This window comes from Aedes albopictus, chromosome 3, assembly GCF_035046485.1.
Source record: "Aedes albopictus strain Foshan chromosome 3, AalbF5, whole genome shotgun sequence".
NCBI classification, from domain to species: Eukaryota; Metazoa; Arthropoda; class Insecta; order Diptera; family Culicidae; genus Aedes; species Aedes albopictus.
The window spans coordinates 60,612,858-60,635,527 of record NC_085138.1 but is presented as its reverse complement, the minus strand read 5'-3'; the positions used below and the strand labels follow the sequence as shown (position 1 = coordinate 60,635,527).

The window sequence follows — 22,670 nt, the reverse complement described above, 5'->3', positions numbered from 1 at the left end:
CGATTCTGGCGGTTCTCATTTCAATTCAAATTGGATGATACGGTCAATAAGTTTGGGAGCTCATAAAATGAGGTTAATGCTCGGAGCTGCCTGCCCCTCTGGATCGCGAATTAGCTTTCAGAGGCGATTGGTCGTTTTTATGGCTTACTTTTTCCACCGGGTAGATAACATACTACACTGTGTGTGTAACTAAATTTCATTGATACCTTCCTGTGTACCGTTTGGCTTACGTAAAAACGATCGCTGGGTCTGAACTTAAACAGAGAAAATCATCTTGGAAGGTACAGGGATCTACTACCTACCTGAAAAAAAAAATTGGGAAAGCTGGAATACCTACTCAGGAAAATTTTGTACCGATAAAAATAAAACACTGCACCGAGAAAAATTTCTACTCAATGACTGAGTTGGCATTACTCAGAAATCGAAAAATCCTTTGTTTTCTTACTCAGTTTCGGTTAAAAGTGGGACAACCCATTGGCAATGGGTTGTCCCACTTTTAACGGAAACTGAGTAAGAAAACAAAGGATTTTTCGATTTTTGAGTAAGACCAACTTAGACACTGAGTAGATTTTTTTCTCTGTATGGGTCGTATGAATATAAAATAGCGGACTTTACTACTTATAGATCAGTAGATCTACTCTTACTTCTTTCGAACATGAGCTTTTACTACATGTTTGAAGTAAGAAATGTCACAACAATGTAACACGATAAAACGACGGTGTTACTTATTTTCAATATTTATTCAACTAATCGTTCGGTGAGTGCTGTATTCTTCGGAAGTTCTAAAGAATTTCTTTCCAGAATTTCTTCCAGAGGTTTTCCCGGTATAGCTTACAGAGCCCCTCGTAGATTTTTCCCGAAGCTCTGTCTGTCTTGGCTAAACAAATTTTCGACGGATTTCTTCCAGGCTCTCTCGAAATCTCTACAAGTGTTTCTCCCAGGAGATAAGATGTTGTCCCAGATTTTTTTCTAGAGTTTCTCGCGGGATTTCTCTTGAAGGCTTTCCGCGAATCATTCCAGTGTTCTATTTTGGGACTCTCGCAGGGGCTCTCCATTGATTAAGTACGTCACGCTTAGAGGGGAGAGAGAGAGGGTTGGTTTAACCATAGTGTGAAGAGAGGTCTATAAATCCTAATTATTGCGTGGCGTACTTCATGGATGACCAAACAATTCTTGAATGAACTCCTTGACGGAATCCCTGAAATAACTTCTGGAGAAACCCCTGAATGCATTTCTGAATATATCTGTAAAGGAACTGCCGGAGGAATCACAGAAGGAATTCCCAGGGCAATCTCGGAACAAATTTTCGGGAGAATCCCGGAAGGAGTTCCCGGGATAATCCCGAAAGGAAATGCTGAAATCTCAAAAGAAATTTCCGGGTAAATCCCAAAAAGCATGACCGAGAAAATCCCGGGGGAATCCCGGATGGAATTTCCAGGGGTATCCCGGAAGGAATTCCAGGGGGAATCCCGGATGGGAAGTCCCGAGCACATTCTTGGAGTAATCCCCGGGGTATTCCTGCAGGAATCCCTTATGAAATTCAAGAACTAAACCCAGAGGGAATTCCGGAAGGAATCTCTGAAAGAATTCAGGGAGGAATCTATGAAAAAATTACTAAAAGAATCCCTAAGGGAATTCCTGGAGAATTTCCCGAAGGAATTTCTTAAGGATTATCTGAAAAAAAAAAACATCTTGAGGATGCTCCGACGGAATTCCTGGCGAAATTTCTAGAGAAATCCTTAAATGATCTTCAGGAGGAACCCCAGAAGGAACTTCTGACAGACGGATCTCTGAAGGTACTTCTGGCGAATTCCCTAGTAAAATGTCTAGAAAATCCCTGAGGGAACTCCAGGAGGATTCTTCGAAGGCACTTCTAAAGCCTGTATCCGCAATAATCGGGACACAGACGTACAGCTATTACTCTGCAATAGATACATTAAAATTGTTCAAATTTAGCCTAATAACATCTTAAGATGTGTTTATTTCACCTACAAAATTTCATGTGAATCGGTGCAGCTTTTTTTGTTGTAGCAATGAAAGAGTAGAATGAGCGCCATTGAATTTTGTACAGCCCCTACAGGCTTTATTGTAATCCATGAATGAGCTTCTAAAAGATGTCCTGAAGGGATTCTTGGAAAAAATTGAGGGAACCTGAAGGAACACCTGGAGAAATTCGCTAAGGAATTCCTGGAGAAATCCCTGAACTGCCATAGGGCGCATAATTGTCACATGTTACATATGAAAAAAAAATCGAGAAAACACATTAAAATTTTCAAAATAAACTTTGGTTATTGTCTCATTTGATTACCTTCAACGCAATTCAACTATCGGAATACATATAACTTCATATGTTTACAAAATATTTCAAAAATACGTATCAAACTATGATGTTTGACATGAAAACCTCAAAAATGTCGAATGTTACATTGTGGTATTTATGCGTACGACGCAGTGAAGGAATTGCTAAGAATTGCGGAGTGTCTTTTGGAAAAGCACTATTTTGCGGACGAGTGTTGATTGGAGTCATGCAGCCAGCAAATTAGTTGACGCTTTTATTAATTGAATGCCACCAATTTTTTATTCTACTCGAGGCTTGCAGTTCTGGATTGCCGAAGACAGTTGCACGTTCCCGGTGGAAATTTCAAGGAAGTTTTCGTATATTCTGTTAAGGGGCCGTTCATAAACCACGTATACTGTTTGGGGGGGGGGTCTGACCAAAGTCTACGCTCCATACAAATTTCAAAATTTTTGTATGGACAAAAGTCTACGAGGGGGGAGGGGGGGGGGGGGTGTGAGATGGCCAAATTTTGGTCTACGTGGTTTATGAACAGCCGCTAAAGAAATTCACCGTTATTCGGTTTGTTCCGACAATCGAATCTTGGGACACATCAAATCTCGCCCGGCATTAAACTTTGGGGCTCGTGCGTTATGGTGGCGATTGCCAATTTGGGTTTACTTCCGCCAGGGTTCCTGATTTCCTCTTTTCATCTTCTTCCACATTCGAAGACAGTCAGCAGCGAACGGTTGTCGCTTTAGTTTGTGTGCTTGCTTGTCAGCGGCGACAGCAAACTCCGGCGAACGGTGGGAAGCCACACTTGGAAATTACTCATTCGTCCACATTCGCATCGCAAGCGATCGAGCGGTGATGCGATTCGTGAGTGATACGAGTGATATTGTGCATACGAATTATTTATGTTTCCAAAATATGTTTATGATTTTCTTTGCTAATCTAGCATTTCAACAACAATACACTAAAAATGCATGCATTACATGCAAAAATTCTCTTCTAGTTATGATAATAGCCGCTTCGATCGCTCATCAACATTCTTCACCATTCGCCATTCATTCATTCGCGTGCGATTCAAACTGCGACGAACGGCAACGAATATCCATGTCAAACAATTTGCGCTTCGCTTCTCACTGGTGATGGGGTTGCATGTTTGATCATGACTATCCGTTTGCTGCATCTTTCTCGATTCGCTTCAGCAAGGAGGAGTGAATATGAATGGAGTGAGGCGAATATACCGATCCTTGACTTCCGCATTGGTGGACATCGTCTAAGCACTCAGAGAAGACAGTGGATCACATATGACACTTGGAGGAAGATAAAGAAACGAAGCGCTAAAACTGCTAAAGAGCGAGCGAAAACACAAGGAGCCTAAGCCCCGTAGTCCGTGAACGAAAAGGATTAGGAAAAATAAGGACTGTTCATTTTATAAAGAGGACACCTTATTTGTGTGATATCTTTTTTATTTTTCAATAAAATCATTATTGGTTTTTTGCATAAATTTCCATAGCTATTCTACAGTGTAGGAAAAATATAACATTATACAAATTGTCCTTAGTTATGGAACTGAAGCGGTTTTCGCTAAAACTCAATAAAACCCCATTTCTTAAAATTCTACATAACTTTCCACATACATAACTTTAAAATTTTCATGAACTTTCCAATGTGTTGGGATCTAATACTATTCTTCTAAAGGTAGAGTGTAATAGTTGGTCAGTAATAATGCACCAAGCATTATACAGATTGATATAGTGAGTTGCCTTGTTATCAATGAAATTGATAAAAAATACTTATTTAAGTCCAGTGATGCAATAACACTACGGAATCAGTTCAAAATTTGTCCAGTATAGAAGAGAATCACATTCTAAATGATACCGAAGAAAAATATGCTTCAAAGTACATTCTTCATAATAAATTTAATACTTAATGATGGCCATAATGAAAAATACTTTTGGTTCCATAAATGCAAGTTTTTGATTCTAGAGAAGCTTATTATTATTTATTTTCAGCAAGGTCTGACCCTATGTGATTATATGCCTTATTTGAAAATAACTACATGTTAATTTTTATTTTCGACATCATTGTTAAGTTGTATTTGCAATAGAGTACATCGTTATTTAGAAGAACCTTCAAAGAACGAAGCGGTTTTATCTCCGGTAACTGCCATGAAGCACAGTAACCAAGCCAACAATGCTATCAAGAAGCGGTTTTCTGCATTTGAAATTGCATTATTAGTACTTTCGACTAGATCCTTTGAAAACATTCAAAATTTAATATTTTTATACATTTTTGTTTAACAAATAAATTTTATTCTGAAAATCGAGTCCAACTTGTAACTTTAATATCTCAACAACCATTAGTCCGATTAGGTTTATATTTTGCCAGAATATGTATCACTCAAACTGCTGCAGCATGGCAAACACTTTTATGCAATTAAAAACGATCTACCGATGTTATACAGAAATTTTGTGTTTATCTTTAGTTTTTGGGACTTGAAAAATTGATCTCTCGAAACACTTCGTTGCATTTCTATGAAGTTCAATAATTTTAAACCAATTTATTTATGGTTATTATCTGCTAATATAATGTACTGAACCACTAACCAAGGCTGCTCAAATTTGAACCACGCGTTTTCTTTTTATAGCCTTGCAAAGTTGTCCTCTTTATAAAATGAACAGTCCTTATAATGCAGAAGAGTTGTTCCAGCGGCGTCATGATGCGATTTTGTCCGCAGATTGTGAACAATCCTCGATACCCCATTACGTAATTTATGTTTAGTTCATTACTGTCAGATCGATGCAACACGCTAAATATAATTTACACAAAAGGCATTTTACACGCAAAAAAATACACGGTTATCAATATTATTGGGTATCGGACTGGACACACAAAATTTTATGGTTTTTTTTGGTACATTCATTCATTTATTTAGTTCAACATCAAATTCATGATAACACTGAATCAACAATTTGCCACCATAATACTCGATTTGCAGCTGCAGCTCTCCAACGTCGGTCACGCCCAACGCTCGCAGATCACGCTCCACCTCGTCCGCCCATCGTGGTCTCTTCGCTCCAGTGTTGGTAAAATCACACTCAAGTCCTACTCATGAACCGCTCCTGCGTGAGCAAACTCGCGCGCGATTCTGAATCACTTTCTCACGCGCGAGATTTTCATGCAAAATCTCGCTCTCGCGAGTCAGGCGCCGAAAACTCGTTCACTTGTAAAACGAATCCAAATCAATTTAAACGACATTTAATGTTTTAACCTGCAAGATATGGTCTCTTTCTGTCATACAACCGTCAACACTTCGTTGCAAATAATAAGCAAAACGAGAAATAAAGCAATGGACGAATTTCGCCCCAAATCGTATTCGGAGTTGGCAGCACCCTCTCAGATTACAATGAAACTTTCTGGGTATGTACACCAAGACTAGATAAGCCACTTTGCATACTTAGTTTCTTCAAAATTTATCTGGACTGACTTTTGAAAAGGGCTAAACTTTTTTTTATGGATTTTTTAAAAATGTTTTTAATCAAAAAATGACTACTCCTACAAAAAAGTGTTGTATGGGTGATTATCACAAAATAAGTCAAATTTTAAGAAAAAAATCCAAAATGAGCCCTACACTGAAAAAAACATTTCTAAAAATTCAAAGTTGGTTTAAAAAAAAACACCATTTTTGATTTTGATGAAATTTTGTCTCAAGACAGGTAATTATGTTCCCTACCAACCGTCCATACATCACAAGATGGGCACTTTTAAGGAAAAAAAGTTTTTCTAACAAAAACTTTTTCATGTCCAAATTATTATTTTTTCAGTGTCTTTTTTTAAAAACAAACTAAACCAGTGAAGGTTATCTAGTAATCTCAAAGTGCAATGAAACTTATTGTGTCATATGCGACAATGCAATGCACCCATATTCACGCAGCAGCACTCTAGAAGTACGAAACAATATCCAATTAGAACACGCATTTCATACGTGCTGCTGTAATTTCTACCCAAACGTTTCTACCCCATGTTCTTACCTAATATTAGGTAAGGCTATTTATTAGATTCGAACTACCTAATCGAAAAAAAAACAAATCAAGAGTTGTACCTAAAGCAAATATGAACAAAACAAGAAAATGAATCGGTATCATTCAACGTGTTACTTCTCTTTGGTTATTAAAGGCAGTTCTGAAAAGTAATGGATCAATCGTATAAATCAAAATTCAACAAATTCAAGTGCAGTGCAAAAATAAACAATCCAAAGTGCAACCGTCATAATCTACGGGGCATGTCATTAAGATTGATAGATAAAATTCATTCCATGGGATATACACATGAAATCGACGAATCGATGAGTATTTGTGAGTCATGTCGTGGATTGATAAGTCACAACAGAAGCCCGAATACGAAAAAACGCCGATCGGATGGAAACGACGAAACTATGCAACCATCATTTAGTGGGCAGCAACATCATGATGTTCCAGAACCAGAACCGTCAACGAGTGGTCAACAAATCGAACATGAGCTGGGTAAGTAAGCCTTCAACGTGTTAGCTTCTTTTATATAACTCATTTTGCAGCTCGTTGCAAAACTACATTTTTCAGTATTCTTCGTATTTATCCAACCCGGCAAGCCTCGTTGGATAAATGTACTACTTGTGCGAAAAAAAATCATTTTTGCAACTCGTTGCATAAATAACTATCATTAACTTTCCACTGCATTCATTATTATATTGTTAACCTTAACTTTTATCTTACAGATATGGTACCATCTATTCCATCATTGGAGTCAATTCCGTCAACAGATCAACTACAGGGTCCCCATAATATTGAGAAGTTTAATACCATTGCTGAAACATTGAGTTTATCGCCAATCTCATCTAGAAACATGAGAAGTATGGAATATCGCATAAACAAATCATTGCAGATTACGAAAGCAGTTCGAAAAAATATCTTCGGAATAGATTCAACGGATGTTGGCAAAGTGGAGGCGTATGACGAGATAATTATGCAGTTAAAGGATAAGTTCAATCACCCTACAACTGACAGAAGCGAACAGATTAAAATACTATCTGTACTTCCTAAGTCTTGGTCGGTAAATAAAATCACAAGAGAGTTTAACGCACCAATGTATATGGCGAGGCAGGTGAAGGATCTTGTTTATGAACAGGGTATTCTTTGTACCACCGAAAAAAGAAGGGGGCATGGTATTGATGACGATACAAAATAAATAGTAAGAGAATTTTTTGATGATAATGATATCAGCAGGCCAATGCCAGGAACAAATGATTTTGTTTCTGAGGTTCGAAATGGAAAAAAACAACAAGTTCAAAAACGACTTTTGATGATGTCGCTCAAAGAGGCTTATATGATTTTTGTAGATATGTACAAAACTGTGAATATTGGTTTTACAGTATTTACACAGTTGCGACCAAAGCATTGTATTTTACTTGATTCTACTGGTATACATAATGTATGCATATGTACTATTCATGAAAATGTAAATTTAATGTTCAACAGTATAAGAATTGTGTCACAAGATGAAATAATACAAAAAATGCTTTGCGATATTTCCACCAGAACAGATAATTGCTTTTTCCGTGCTTGTGAGAAGTGTGCTTGTAATGAACACATTGAAGAGGAACTTACATTGATATTAGAATCAAATGACAAAGAAGAGATTATATTTCAGCAGTGGTTGAATACTGATCGCTGTAATTTAGAAACGATTATTAAACCTGTTGATGAATTTGTTCCGTATCTTGTTGATAAAATTGACAAACTTATAACACACGACTTTATTCATAAACAACAATCATCATTTCTCAGAAATAAAAAAGATACATTAAAGGATGATGAAATTCTTGCGATTTGTGATTTCTCTGAAAACTATTCATTCATAATTCAAAACGCTGCTCAAGGATATCATTGGAACAACTCGCAAGCAACAATACACCCATTTGAAATTTACTATATGAAAGATAATAAACTTGTAAATGTTAGCTTCATTATCATATCGGAAGTAATGGCTCACGATACAGTTGCGGTCCAGTTGTTCATCTCAAAAATGATAGATTTTATGAAACAATTAACGAACTTTTCTAAAATTTATTTTATGTCTGATGGGGCAGCATCACAATACAAAAATAAGAAGAACTTTGCTAGTCTATGTAGATTCCAGTCAAAGCATGCATTAAGAGCAGAATGGCATTTTTTTGCAACGTCCCACGGTAAAGGTCCATGTGATGCTATTGGTGGCACTCTCAAGCGAATGGCAAAGAGAGCAAGTCTTGCTCGAGATTATGGAAATACCATAACAACTCCACGAGAGTTATATAACTGGGCAGTTGTACAGACAGATAAAAATATAACTAAATTAAATTTCTGTTACGTATCCACTGAACAGTACATTAAAATGTCAGAAGATCTCGAAGAAATATATAATAACGCCAAAACAATACCAGGCACTCAGAAATTCCATAGTTTTTTGCCTATTCCTGGCGACAAAGTAAAGGCAAACAGGTATTCTAATTCAGAAGATGAACCAAAAATATTTAGTATGATCGGAAAAAAATAGAAAAGAACATGTTTGAAATTGGCTCTAAGACACATATATATATTTGAAAAATTCATAATTATAAATAATTGTATATTTAAAAGTGCACTTCAATACATATTGCGATCAAACATTACATTTCCTAAGAAAATACATTTGTAATATTTTGAAGTTTTTAATGTATAGGAAAACCCTTCCAAATGATTGAATAAATAACACAAAATCTCCTAGAAAATTGAGTTTCATTGGATTCTGGGATTGTTATGGCCTTCACTGGTTTTATTGTTGATAACAAAATACACTGAAAAAAAAATCATTCGAACAAGAAAAAGTTTTTGTTAGAAATACTTTTTTTCCTTAAAAGTGCCCATCTTGTGATGTATGGACGGTTGGTAGGGAACATAATTACCTGTCTTGAGACAAAATTTCATCAAAATCAAAAATGGTGTTTTTTTTTTAAATCAACTTTGAATTTTTAGAAATGATTTTTTTCGGTGTAAGGCTCATTTTGGATTTTTTTCAGTATTTTTTTTCTTAAAATTTGACTTATTTTGTGATAATCACCCATACAACACTTTTTTGTAGGAGTAGTCATTTTTTGATTAAAAACATTTTTAAAAAATCCATAAAAAAAGTTTAGCCCTTTTCAAAAGTCAGTCGAGAAAAAAAATTAGAAAAATGAGTATGCAAAGTGGCTTATCTGGGCAAGGTCTACACACCAAGAAAGTTTCGTTGTAATCTGAGAGGGTGCTGCCAACATTTGTTCGAGTTGGCGCGAAATCCGTCAATGAGTAAAATCATGAGTCAAATCTGCTTGATTTTTACGGCAGTGAGTTTGGCGAGTCAAGAATCGCGCGTAAAAAAAACTCAACCATGAGTTTTGAGATTTTGAGTTTTTACCAACACTACTTCACTCCACGCCTTCTTGTACCAACCGGATGGTTAGCAAACACCAACTTTGGCCACTTTCTGGATGCTGGGTACGCCGTAAAGTGCAGCGAGCTCGTGGTTCATCCTTCTCCGCCACACACCGTTCTCCTGCACGCCGCCGAAGATCGTCCTTAGCACCCGTCGCTCGAAAACTCCGAGTGCTTGCAGGTCCTCTCCAAGCATCGTCCATGTCTCGTGTCCGTAGAGAACCACCAGTCTTATTAACGTCTTGTGCATGGTATATTTGGTGCGGGGTGAATCTTTTCTGATCGCAGTTTCTTCTGGAGTCCGTACTGCCGTGAATCGCAAGTCAGTCCCATATGTAAAAAGTAGGCATTGAGAAAATGGCCTCTGAAGTTTTCAAATTCGATTTCTATGTGAAACTCGAAAAAATCGCCATGAAATGAAAACTTCTGCGATCATCACGAAACTTTAACATATTGTTTCAAACGTGACAACGTAACAGTGAAAAATATAAAACTGGCTAAAATAGTGTTAGGTTTTGTACTAGAGGGTGGACAAGTTCGTAATGGGACTGACTTGCGATTACATTTCATTATGGGACAATCTGACTTGGTGTTGTTTTTCAATTTTACTGAATAAACTATATATTTTTTTGCACGCAGCTGAAAGATCATCCGAAGAAAGCTCGAAAACGGTCATTAACTAATTTTTGCCCAAAATGCAGATGGGACTGACTTGCGATTCACGGCAGCGTAGTAGGCACGACTTCCACTGATGATGCGCCTTCGTATTTCACGGCTCACGTTATTGCCAGCCGTTAGCAAGGAACCGAGGTAGATAAATTCTGCTACCACCTCGAAAGTATCCCCGTCTATCATAACAGTGCTGCCAAGACTTGTCCTGTTTCGCTCAGTCCCACCTACTAGCATGTACTTTGGTTTAGCCGCATTCACCACCAGTCCGACCTTTTCTGTTTCACGTTTCAGGCGGGTGTACAGTTCTGTCACCGTTCTAAATGTTGTAGCAATAATATCCATGTCATCCGCAAAACAGACAAATTGATCGGATTTCGTGAAGATCGTACCCCGGCTGTTGAGCCCGGCTCGTCGCATAACACCTTCCAGGGCGACAGTAGACAGGAAAGTCCATCGCTTTGACGTAGTCCCCGTTGAGATTCGAATGAACTGGATAGTTCACCTGAAATCTTTACGCTGTTCTGCACACCGTCCATCGTTGCTCTTATCAGTCTGGTAAGCTTCCCGGGAAAGCTGTTCTCGTCTATGATTTTCCATAAGCCCTGTGCGGTCGATACTGTCGTATGCCGCCTTGAAGTCGATGAACAGGTGAAGCGTTTTTTGGTACATCGAGGTCTTGAAATTAGTCTATGGTTGTTCATTTGATAAGGAGGTTGATGGGTAATACATTGTAACATTGTTACACATAGTGTATCTCGAGAACCGATTGGAAGACCGATTTACATATTGCAAGGAAACAGCTCACTACTAACTTAGTAGTACTAAGTGATGAACAGTTGCCTGTATTTTTTGGTATAACCGATAGTCGATAATATTGTATGAAGCCAGACCTTCTCTCAATTTCAGCATGCAGAAGAACGTCACACACTGACCTAGAAATGACGAACACATCGCTCAAGCTCAAGGGGTCATCTCGCTCCGCCGCACTCAGCGGACGACATGTTTCGCTAAAATCCTAGCCATTTATAGTCTCAGACCCACTTAGCGCACTGACAGCAGCGACTTGAAGCGTTAAAACAGTGTCCGTCCATACCTTCGTCGCCGGCCGGCTGACAGCTGAATAAGATAGCTCAATTGCACCGAGACTCTCATGCACCGTCCATGATGAAGGGTGACCACCACCACCACATCACAGTCAGCCGAGTGGAGGTCCCTAACCTTCGCGTCATGCGTTGTTTGTATCCTTTCCACTTGATGGACGAAAGGCGTTTGACGAGGCGGCGAATGACAACCGCGCGTACAGAAATTATAAAGGAAGCCTTGTTTCTTTTCGTTTATCTTAATTTCTTACATTTTCAGTTTATGTTTGGAAGTAGACGAAGTGGACTTTGTTGTAGACGAATCAAGTCACGTTCTGTGCAATTCTCTTAAGTTGTTGTCCGGAGTTGATGGCAGCTGCCTGCCGCTGGTAGGCGATATTTGCATTTCTCATTCGAGATGTTTCGTATCACAACAAAAACGTGGCGATACGATGGTTGATCGCGATTGCCTGTTTTTAAGAGTAGCCAAACTGGTGCTGCGCCAACAACACCAACAACAACCATGACGATCGGTGGCATTTGGAATTCCCAAACCGTATTGGATGTTGTTGATTTGTTCCGCCTGGAGTAGAACACTATGTAGATTGCAAGACTGTAGCACCAGATCGGAGGGTTTTAGTGGGAGACGCTTATTGGAACTAGTTTCTTTAGGTTGCTGCAGGCGAACAGCCGGCAATTAAACAAATTTCGCAATCGCGTTTATGGCATTCTAATTCCTAGCTATTTTATGAAAAACAGGTTCCCTTCTCCGGTCGGTGTCTGTGTGCGCTAGTTTGCGTGTGAACGCACCTTTAAAAGCGGAGAACCAGTTTCCGCCGCTCTGCACCACATTTTCACTGCGCGCAGCACATATGCTAATGCACTGCAAGAATTTCAAGCGAAAAAGATCAAGTTGAATTCGGGTAAAAAAAATAACTTTGATTGTTGTAATTTCACTCATTGGCCTCTTTTTTCGGGACTGCACTCCGCCCGAAGGGCCCGAAACAAAAAATTTCTCCTTTTAGGGAACAATCTCACCGCGTAAAAAACCGGTATCTTCATGGAGCAATGCATGTACCGACGAGGTACTTGCAGGATCGAACGTGCCCATAACCGCGCGAGCTCGGCGAACATGTGAAGAACGACGGACAGGGGTGCAGCCGCGGTTCTTCCTCTGAATGTACCAATATGGGCTTGGCGAAAATGTAGCTGCTGCGGCGACGACGACGGCGACACACATGAGTGGCGGTGGCAACACCGTTCACGGGATGACATTTCCTTATTGAGGGTGTAGTTACCGTCTGCGAGGTTGGCTACTTGAGAGGAGCACGTTTTGTAGCGGTTTGTCAAGCTAATGAACAGAATTGGGTTGATCAGGATCAAAAATGAGGAACTCCTGGGCGAATTTCCTGAATTTTCGGGTAAAACTTTGGGGTAGTTACACTGTTGAAAATGCTTTGACATCCATGTGCACAACAGAACATGTGCTCGATGAACAAATTGAGATTTGAAATTATGAAAAGAAATCCACGTACTCCGGAGAGACTCGAACTCACGACTCCCAATTCGCTAGACGGGCGCTTCTATTCCTTCAAGCTACGGAGTCGAGTTCAGTTCTAGGCCTGCTGGCGACGGAGATAGTCGAGTGACTCCGTAGCTTGAAGGAATAGAAGCGCCCGTCTAGCGAATTGGGAGTCGTGAGTTTGAGTCTCACCGGAGTACGTGGATTTCTTTTCATAATTTCAAATCTCAATTTGTTCATCGAGCACATGTTCTGTTGTGCACATGGATGTCAAAGCATTTTCAACTGTGTAATTTCCCACATGGCTTGGTCAGCCAAAGCAAAATCAAGAAATTGACATTTGGGGTAGTTCCCTGAGAAACCTACCGAAGAACTCTCTGAGAAATCCTTAAAACGTTCGAATCAATCCATGACGATATTTCTGGAGGAAATCCTTGGAAGAATCACTGAAGAGGAACTCCTGAGAAAACACTTGAATGAATGAATCCAGCAGAAATTCCTGGATAAATCCCTTGTGGAATTCCTGGAGCAATCCATAGTCCAACCCATGAAGGAATCTTTAGAGAAAAGCTTAGAGGAATTCCTGGATAAATCTCTGGTACATTTACATGAGAAATCTCTGGTGTGATTCCTGGAGCAATCCCTGAAAAAATCCTGGAGTTCCTGGATAAATCCCTAGAGAAATATTTCAAGAAGTTCTTCCATCAATCACTGGTATGATTCCTCGAGAAATCCCTTGGGGAATTTCTGGATAAATCCCTGGTGGGTTTTCTTGTAGAATTCCTGGTGAAGTTCTTGGAGGAATCCCTGGATAGATTCTGCTGTAGGAATGCCTTGAAGAATCTCTAAAGAAAGTCATGGTAAAATCCCTAGAGAAAACCTTAGAGGAATTTCTCAAGAAATAGGATTTGAATGCCACCAAGTGGATGTTTCTAATTACCCAAGCCATTCTATTTATGGTCGCGTAATCGTATAAAACTGAAAATTGCCTCCTTCTTTGTACGCATATATTCGCTCTTCTACAATTATGAGGCGTGTACTACCATTAATCGCACTTATCGAACACTTGTCGATAATAATAACAGGCATGGGCATTTGAATTCGCCCGTTGACGGCGTTTTTTCACTTCGTTACCTCAACCATGTCGAAGCAAAAGAACGCACGTATTGCAATTACTCGATAATTTTGTATCATTTGACTGGAGAACGCTTCGGTAACCGAACTACAGTTCGAAACAATCGCCAACTTTCGATTTCGATCTTGAGCACATCATGCAGCCTCAGATGTTAAGTCTAACACTCCACTAACCATCGTTTGATTTCAAAATCGATCGATCAGCTCCGTCGCGTCGTGCTCAGATGATCGGCTAGAAGATCGCAAAAAACCAACACTCCCTCGCCCTCAAATCTCCAATCGCCCTAAATCTCTACCAAACCTCTCAGAAGTTCGAAACGAACGATGATTTATTGCATCCACTTTGAAAGGTGAGCGTTTTAACGAATTTCAATCGACCCGATTCCCACCGAATTGCTGCTCTTGTGGCAGGCACGAGTGTAGTGTAATCAAGCGTGCTGCTGCCTGCTGGTGAGGTCGATGAACTTGGCAGCGTGGATGGCGCTGTCGATCCGTCGTCGTCGTCTTCGGTTGGAATACGTAATAAGGACACCCAGGTGTTTGCATCTGAATTGCGCCAGTTTTAAACTCGAACAAAAACGCTAGCCATCATGCATGCGAGCTAGACTTTCCCATTCATTGAACGTACTCGTACGACAAACTTCCAGTAGTGCATGGGACCCAAACGATAACGAGAGTGTATAGTGTAGGTACGTACGGGTACGACTTCCTATTTCGCCTTCCTAGGGCCTGCCTGCAGGCAGGACAACACTTGCAGCCCGACCTGTACCAAGACCAAGTTACTGTAATAGTTTGATGTTTGCTATTCTAGCAGCCTACATAAACATAAACAAAGTCCCAGTTCCCCAGTCGTGGCTGAAATAGCAACAGAGATGGGGAACACGAGGCAGCCGCATAACGTACCTCCACATAATAACTTTATGGTAGACGGGTTGCAGCCAGCCGCTCGTTGGAGTGGCTGTTTGTTGTTTTGACGGACAAAACAGCAACCCGGACTACTGGGAGTGCTACTGCAGCCAGCGGCCCAACCATTTAATTTTATTGCAGTTTTTTGCCCCATTACGACGTGCGTCTTCCTTATTGTCGAGTTCTCAATTTCTCCCGAACATGTAGTAGCTGCTTCCATGGTATTGATTGTTTCTGAGCGGTGTCCCAATTCCTCCAGTTTTTTTACAGGGTGGTCAGAGCTGACTTCGGTGTTTAAAATCTATGTTATACAGGGGGTTTATTAAAAAAAACTGTCGAAAATATTATAGTCACTCCATTTGATGCTTTTTCTAACATGAAAAATAGAAGACATAACATGTTGAATAATTGGCAAATTAAAAACAAATATGAAAAACGCGTACTGGTGGGATTTGAACCCACGATTACGTATTCGCTAGACCTACGCTTTAAATAACTAAGCCACAGAACAAGTTCTGCGGAATAAAAAACCAAACGACATTGACCACAAGTCCACCATCCTCCAGGGATTCCACTAATAACTTTTACAATTTATGCTAACGTAAGAACGTCACGACACACACGAGACAAGACACATGCATAACACTTATTGTTCTTACAATCGTCGAGAAAAAAAAATAACCGTTACGTCGACCGATTTCGGGCGTGATCTAGCCCGTTCGTACACGTCCAAAAACGAAGAGATGTTACTATATTTTCAGGTCTGCTAGGTCTTCAAATTTTACATTTGAACGCATGGGAGTCTATGATCATCACAAACAAACACCAATTGATGAATGAGGATTACCCCTCAATCGTTTCGTACCTCTTTGGCCTAGCATACCTGACAATACAGAGAAAGCACATCAGGAATTTGTGTGGGAATTTCAAGAAGATTTCTCCAAAAAAAAATCCTTAGATTCCTCCAGAAGTTCTTTCAAGAGCTCATTTGGAAAATACTTCAGGACGGCCCACTTCGATTTCTGCTGAAGTTCCTTTTGAGATTTTTACAGGGATTTTTCAAAAGATTCCTCGACGAATTCCACTTCAAATTTCCCCAAAAATTCCTGCTGGGTTTTCTCCAGAAATTCCTCATGCCGTTCCTCCAGAAATACCTCTTGAAATTTATCGAAGAACTCTTCTGGGATTACCTCTAGGCATTCTTGTTTGGACCTTCGAATTATTCTTAATAGAATTCATGCCGGCTGTTCGGGCTCTAAAGAAGTTGATCATCAATATTAATTTCTATTCCCGATCAGCCTAGATAGCCGTGTAGTGGCGGTAGCAGTTCCCTCAACTGGCTAAGAATATCACTACGGATTGCCTAATCCAGTGGTAAAAGTCCACCAAACAAGCGACCCCTAATTCATGGTGTTAAGCGTACCGTGCCTAGGAATGAATGGTTAGGGGGGTCTTATAAAAACTTAACCGTGAACGGAGCCTGTGGAGTACCAGGGCACCCTCCACAGTATGTTGCCCTTACTGTGTTAAACGGAGCAATGACGCAGTGGACCTTATTTGTCTCCGGGATAATCGGCCACTTTTCTTACGTCTCAGTTCCGAGGCTTAATAAAAGTGGGTAAATGAAATTTTTTTTTATGACAGGAATTAAGTTCGTACAGGTGAACCTTCATCACGCAAAAGGTGCTTCTGCTGTGTTGAGTCGAAGGTTTAAAAAAGAAGGACTGGAAGTGGCGCTTATTCAAGAGCTATGGTCCAATAAACGAAAGATTCTTGGAGTTCTGACACAAAATAGTAAACTATTTTATGATGAGCAACAAGATTCACCCAGAACCGCTGTCTTAGTACGCAAAACGTTAAAATGCTATCCTATTACAGAGTTTATCAGAAAGGACATTGTTGCGATCATGGTAGAGGTACCAACCACTAGGGGTAAAACTGAGATCGCTGTGGCTTCAGCTTACTTTCCTGGTGATGTTCCTGAGGCACCTCCTCCTGAGATCGCATCATTTGTCCAATTCTGTAAAGAAAACAACAAATCGTTTATCATTGGCTGTGACGCCAATGCACATCACACGGTTTGGGGAAGTACGGATATTAACAGTCGAGGTGAGTCACTATTAGAGTATCTGTCTTCGAACAATATAGACATTTGCAATAGTGGTGATAAACCTACTTTCTCAAATGCAATCAGACAAGAGGTCTTGGATCTAACACTGTGCAATGCTGCAATCTTTGACAAGATCACAAACTGGCACGTGTCAGATGAGATTTCTCTATCTGATCATAAACACATAATCTTCAATTGGAGTGGTGGAGATTATTCTAGAACCGCATTTAGAAATCCCAGGAGGACAAACTGGGATCAATATGTAGAATTGTTGAATACGCTTTCATTTACAATGGGAGAAACTATTGATTCAACCCAAAAGTTAGAATCATTTTCTCAAAGGGTAAATGAAAGTATCATCAATTCCTTTAACAGAAGTTGTCCCACCATACAATCGTCTTCTACTAGAGACGTGCCATGGTGGAACTTTAAACTGGATCGCCTTAGAAAACTTTCTCGTAAAATGTTCAATAGAGCGAAACAAACGGGAGATTGGACTCAGTACAGGAAAGCCCTGACTGATTACAACAATGAAATACGAAAATCGAAAAGAAAATCTTGGATGCTGACATGTGAAAACATAAACAGCACTCCTGTAGTTGCAAGACTACAGAAAACGCTTGCAAAAGATCATTCAAATAAATTGGGAAACCTGAAGCGCGACGATGGAGCTTTTACCAAAACTCCTCGTGAAACTTTGGATTTAATGATGGAAACCCATTTTCCAGGTTCGGTTCTAAGTGTGGATTCCAATGATACTATATCTCTGGAAGGTGAAGGATGTCCTAGTATAAACTCATCGGAGTCAACTAGTACAATAAACACCGCCTCACAAGGCCAGAGTGGAAAATGCAATTAGATCATTTCAGCCTTTTAAATCTGCAGGAGTTGATGGAATATTTCCAGCACTGATTCAAAATGGAGAAGCGGTGTTGGTTCCACCACTAATTGAGATGTTCAAGGCTAGTTTAAGATTGAATTACGTTCCATCAAAATGGAGACTTGTAAAAGTTATCTTTATACCAAAAAAGGGGAAGCGAGACAAGACGCATCCCAAAGCATGCAGGCCAATTAGTCTTTCTTCAGTTTTGTTGATCACTATGGAAAAGGTTTTGAAGGATTTTATCAATTCTTCTTACATAAAAGACCATCCCCTATCTGACTTCCAGTTTGCTTATCAATCTGGTAAGTCAACGGTTACGGCACTTCATTCGCTAGTAACAAAGGTGGAAAAAACGTTTTCAGCAAAAGAAATAGCTCTATGCGCCTTTTTAGACATACAAGGAGCATTTGATAATGCCTCCTATTCATCTATGAAGCGTGCCATGGAGAACAAAAACTTCGACCAATGTATCATACATTGGATTTATACTGTGCTTGCAAAAAGAGAAATCACCTCTGAGCTGGGAAGTTCTTCTATAACATTAAGGGCAACGAAAGGTTGCCCTCAAGGAGGAGTCCTCTCACCACTAATGTGGTCCTTGGTTGTAGACGATCTTCTAAGAAGCTTGAAGGAAAATGGTTTCGAAGTTGTGGGCTTTGCAGACGATATAGTCATAATAGTGAGAGGAAAGTATGACGAAACTGTTTCGGAAAGAATGCAAAGGGCTCTAAACTATACACATTCATGGTGTATTAAGGAGGGCCTTAGCATCAACCCGTCAAAAGTCGTAATTGTCCCTTTCACTAGGAGAAGGAAGATCAACCTAAAAGCTTTTCGGCTTGGAGGGATACAAATTCATCCTAGTGATCGAGTCAAATACTTAGGTTTGATACTGGATGCTAAACTGAACTGGAATGCTCAAATTGAGTCCGTGATCGGTAAGGCAACAAGTGCATTCTGGTTATGCTCCAAAACTATTGGCAGGAAGTGGGGCTTGAAACCAAAAATGATAATGTGGATTTATACTGCCATAATCCTCCCAAAAGTGACGTATGCTTCGTTTGTCTGGTGGCCAAAAACAAAAGAGGTTACCACGTAATCAAAGCTTGCGAAAATTCAACGTCTTGCGTCCATTGCTGTTACAGGAGCGATGCGAAGAACATTATCAAAAGCTTTAGATGCGATTCTCAATCTGCTACCTTTGCACGAGTACGTGCAATTAGAAGCAGAAAAGGAATTGCTGAGACTTGAACGAGTTGAAAAGTTTATGCCAGGTGATCTTGTAGGTCACCTGAGCATTTCACAATACTTCCAAAATAGGCCAGTAATGAAAATGATTAAAGACTGGATGAAACCTGTGGAGAACCATGATGTTCCTTACAAGTTGCACGAAACAACTCGTGCAGATTGGGAAGTCCCACTGTTCGTCAAGGGTCAATCAAATTCTATACAGATGGCTCAAAAGTTGGAATAAAAACGGGAGCAGGAATCTACGGCCCCGGAATACAAATTTCAGTGGCGATGGGACACTATCCTACGGTGTTTCAAGCAGAGATTCTTGCTATTTTGAAATGCGCAAATATCTGCCTTGAGAGAAAATATAGATATGCAAATATTTGTATTTTCTCAGATAGTCAAGCTGCACTAAAAGCATTGTGCGCTTACAAATGTACTTCAAAGCTTGTCTGGGAATGCATTCTTTCACTGCGCAGGCTGTGCCAAGGGAATTCAGTAAACTTATACTGGGTTCCAGGTCACTGTGGCATTGAAGGGAATGAAATGGCAGACGAGCTTGCTAAAAGTGGTTCCAATTTACAGTTTGCTGGCCCAGAACCATTCTGTGGTATATCAAACTGTACAATTAAAATGGATCTGAAACGCTGGGCTGAGCAGAGGGTGGTATCCAATTGGATGGATGTCAAAAATTGCAATCAGTCAAAACGATTTATAACACCAAATGCTTATAAAACCAAAAAGCTCTTAGAGCTCAACAAGAGAGCTCTATGTACATTAGTGTGGGTCATCGGCACCGTTTTCTCAGATCAAAGCTTTTTTGGTTCCGTTTCGGGTCCTGAGTATCTGTGCAAAATTTGAGCACCATCGGTTGCGTCTACACTTTGCGCATTGCAATTGAACCCAAGTAACAATCAGCATGCCTTGAAGGTTTATTCATGTTTTATCCTGGCTTTGTACGAGCATGTCAAAAAGCTAGTTGTTCTATTTTATGTGGTAGTTTTTTACTTTGAGCCTTTGGCGTTCCACAAAACTATCATATAACTTCTGCTATAAACATATTCAATTTAAGACTTGCAAGTAGACATGAATTGGTTTTATCGCTTGTTATATACCATTTCAATAAAACTTGCATTTGCGGTTGTTGTCGGAGAGATTTTTTTTATGTAAACAAATACACAAAACTGTGAGGCAATGCATAAAACCAACAAAAGATTTCGTGGCCGTAACATAAACCAAAAAAATGCTGTGATAAAACCGCTAGTTCTATCATGAGCTCAGTTATGACTACCTCAGGAGGGTTAGCCCTATTGGAGGAATCATCAGGAACACAGAGTTTTATCAGAAAAATATGTCGCCTAACCGGGATAATTCATGTAAATACAGAAAAAATATTACTCACTTTTATGATTTCACGTACAGCTTAAGATCAAATTAAACCATACAACACGTTTCCGTCATTTTATTTTGTCAGAAAAATTACATAATGTCTTTTAAACTCCGCTGTGTTGAAAAAACCTTATTTGCACTCAATTCCACCGAGTAAATTAAATGCATTTAACTTCCAAATTATGCATAGTTTGTGTGGCGCACTTAGTTTTTGTCATTATCACAGTCACATTCACCATAAATTTTCCGTGGCATGTCTCCTGACACGTATTAAATAGGAAAACAAATTTGAATTCCATATCTGCATCATTCCAATTGATGGCTGGATAAACAACCAAGCATAATTTATTCTGACGATCGAACATTGAGAGTAAAAAATAATCAAAACAATTATTTGACAAGTCAGAAGATGGTTTTATTTAGAAGATTGATAAAACTATGATACAACCCGAAATCCTAAGCCGGTTTGCATACGAAGTCCTGTAGATCGTAATAAGACTGGGCCAACTAGCCAGAACGTGGGCTTATTGAGGCATACAAGAACTCGAGAGCATTTTCAAGTCGGCATCAATGGTTTTATGTTTAGGATTTTTGAATCGCTAAAAAACTTTGATAAAATTCAAATTGTTACTTGGGAAATTTGTATGGGATTTTGTATGGAAAAACATCCTTTTTTGCTTTTTTGTTATAAGTTGAAAAAGTTTGTCTGAAACTTTTTAACCGATACAATAAAATGATAGCCTAGGATGTTCTGAAAAACTTTGTTGAAGACCGCAAGGCGATCCGATGCTTGTGTAAATCGTTATAATCAACGAACCACATGCATGTGTTTGTGATTTAACATGTAAAGGAATAACAATAGCAACAAAATCATGCTGTTTCGCCAAGCAATGTCAAAGCTATAACTTTTTTCATAAGCATCAGATCACTTCGCGCTCTTCGACAAAGTTTTTCAGGACACCCTTGGCTATGTTTTCACTTTATCGGTTACATGGTTTCAGAAAAATTAGAGCTTGTTATGAAAGAAATGCAAAAAAGTGTGTTTTCCCATGTAAAACCCCATACAAACTTCAAACGCTATCCGCAAAACGTAGACATAACCGATTGTGCCCAAATTTTGCACACTTATTTGGGTCCTGAAATGGGATCAAAAAAGCTTTGATCTGATGGGATATCATTGAATTTTTCATTTTCCCATATAAACGATGACCCACTCTAATGTACATACACTGGCCTAGTAACTGGACACTGCCCGAGCAGGTATCACTTGAAAAATATTGGCCATATTCAGAGTGATATCTGTCGTTTCTGTAATACGGAACGTGAAACCTCGGAACATCTGCTTTGCAGTTGTGGTGCTTTATACACGCGCAGGCAAAGATTTCTAAATAGTGGTTGCTTGCAACCCAGTGAGATCTGGTCTGCTAAACCTGGGAAGGTCTTGGAGTTTATCAATTCCATTGCACCTGACTGGGAGACGACGCGTCGTGGCAGTAGCTGATTACTTGACACATGGTAATTAGCTGGCTAGATGCGAATATCAAAACGGGACATGCCACAAAAGTTTAGCCTATTGGACGCAGTGGCTTAATTTCCCCAACAGGGGAGGAAAAAAAAATAATAGAATTCATCCAGCAACCACTGCTGTATCTTCTGTATGGGTTCCTCCAACAGGAATTTCTTCAGAATTTCTTTGTGGATTCTTCCAAGAATTGCTCATGGAATACTGATGGGATTTCTCCAGGAATATGTGGTGAGAATCCTCAAGAAAGTTTAGCTGGGCTTCCTCAAGCAATCCCTGACGGAAATTTTTCAGCTATTCCTGGAGGATTCCTAAGAACTGAAACAAAAAAAACTGCAAAAATACCATCTAAAAATAAATTAGTGGAAAAATTCCAGCAGAAATATCTTGCAGATCTCATGAGGCGTACCTAGAGAAATTCTATGAAGATTTCTCAAAAGATTTTCCAGCAATTCTTATAGGGAGTACTG

General features: G+C 39.5%; 2 protein-coding genes across 3 annotated transcripts in view; both read left to right on the top strand.

The window, feature by feature from the left end:
- Positions 1-22,670, top strand: part of LOC109405001 (microtubule-associated protein Jupiter) — a 526,579-nt gene that overhangs the window by 54,452 nt on the left and 449,457 nt on the right. The gene's annotated exons all lie outside the window — the stretch shown is intronic.
- Positions 5,634-9,621, top strand: LOC134290372 (uncharacterized). The gene is made up of 2 exons (XM_062857497.1): positions 5,634-6,807; positions 7,038-9,621. Exon 2 carries the CDS (start codon positions 7,550-7,552, stop codon positions 8,852-8,854), a length of 1,305 nt encoding a protein of 434 aa, XP_062713481.1. The 5' UTR covers positions 5,634-6,807; positions 7,038-7,549; the 3' UTR covers positions 8,855-9,621.

Coding starts and splice junctions, on each gene's coding strand:
- LOC134290372 (XM_062857497.1), top strand. CDS start 7,550: ATGCCAGGAACAAATGATTTTGTTTCTGAGGTTCGAAATGGAAAAAAA.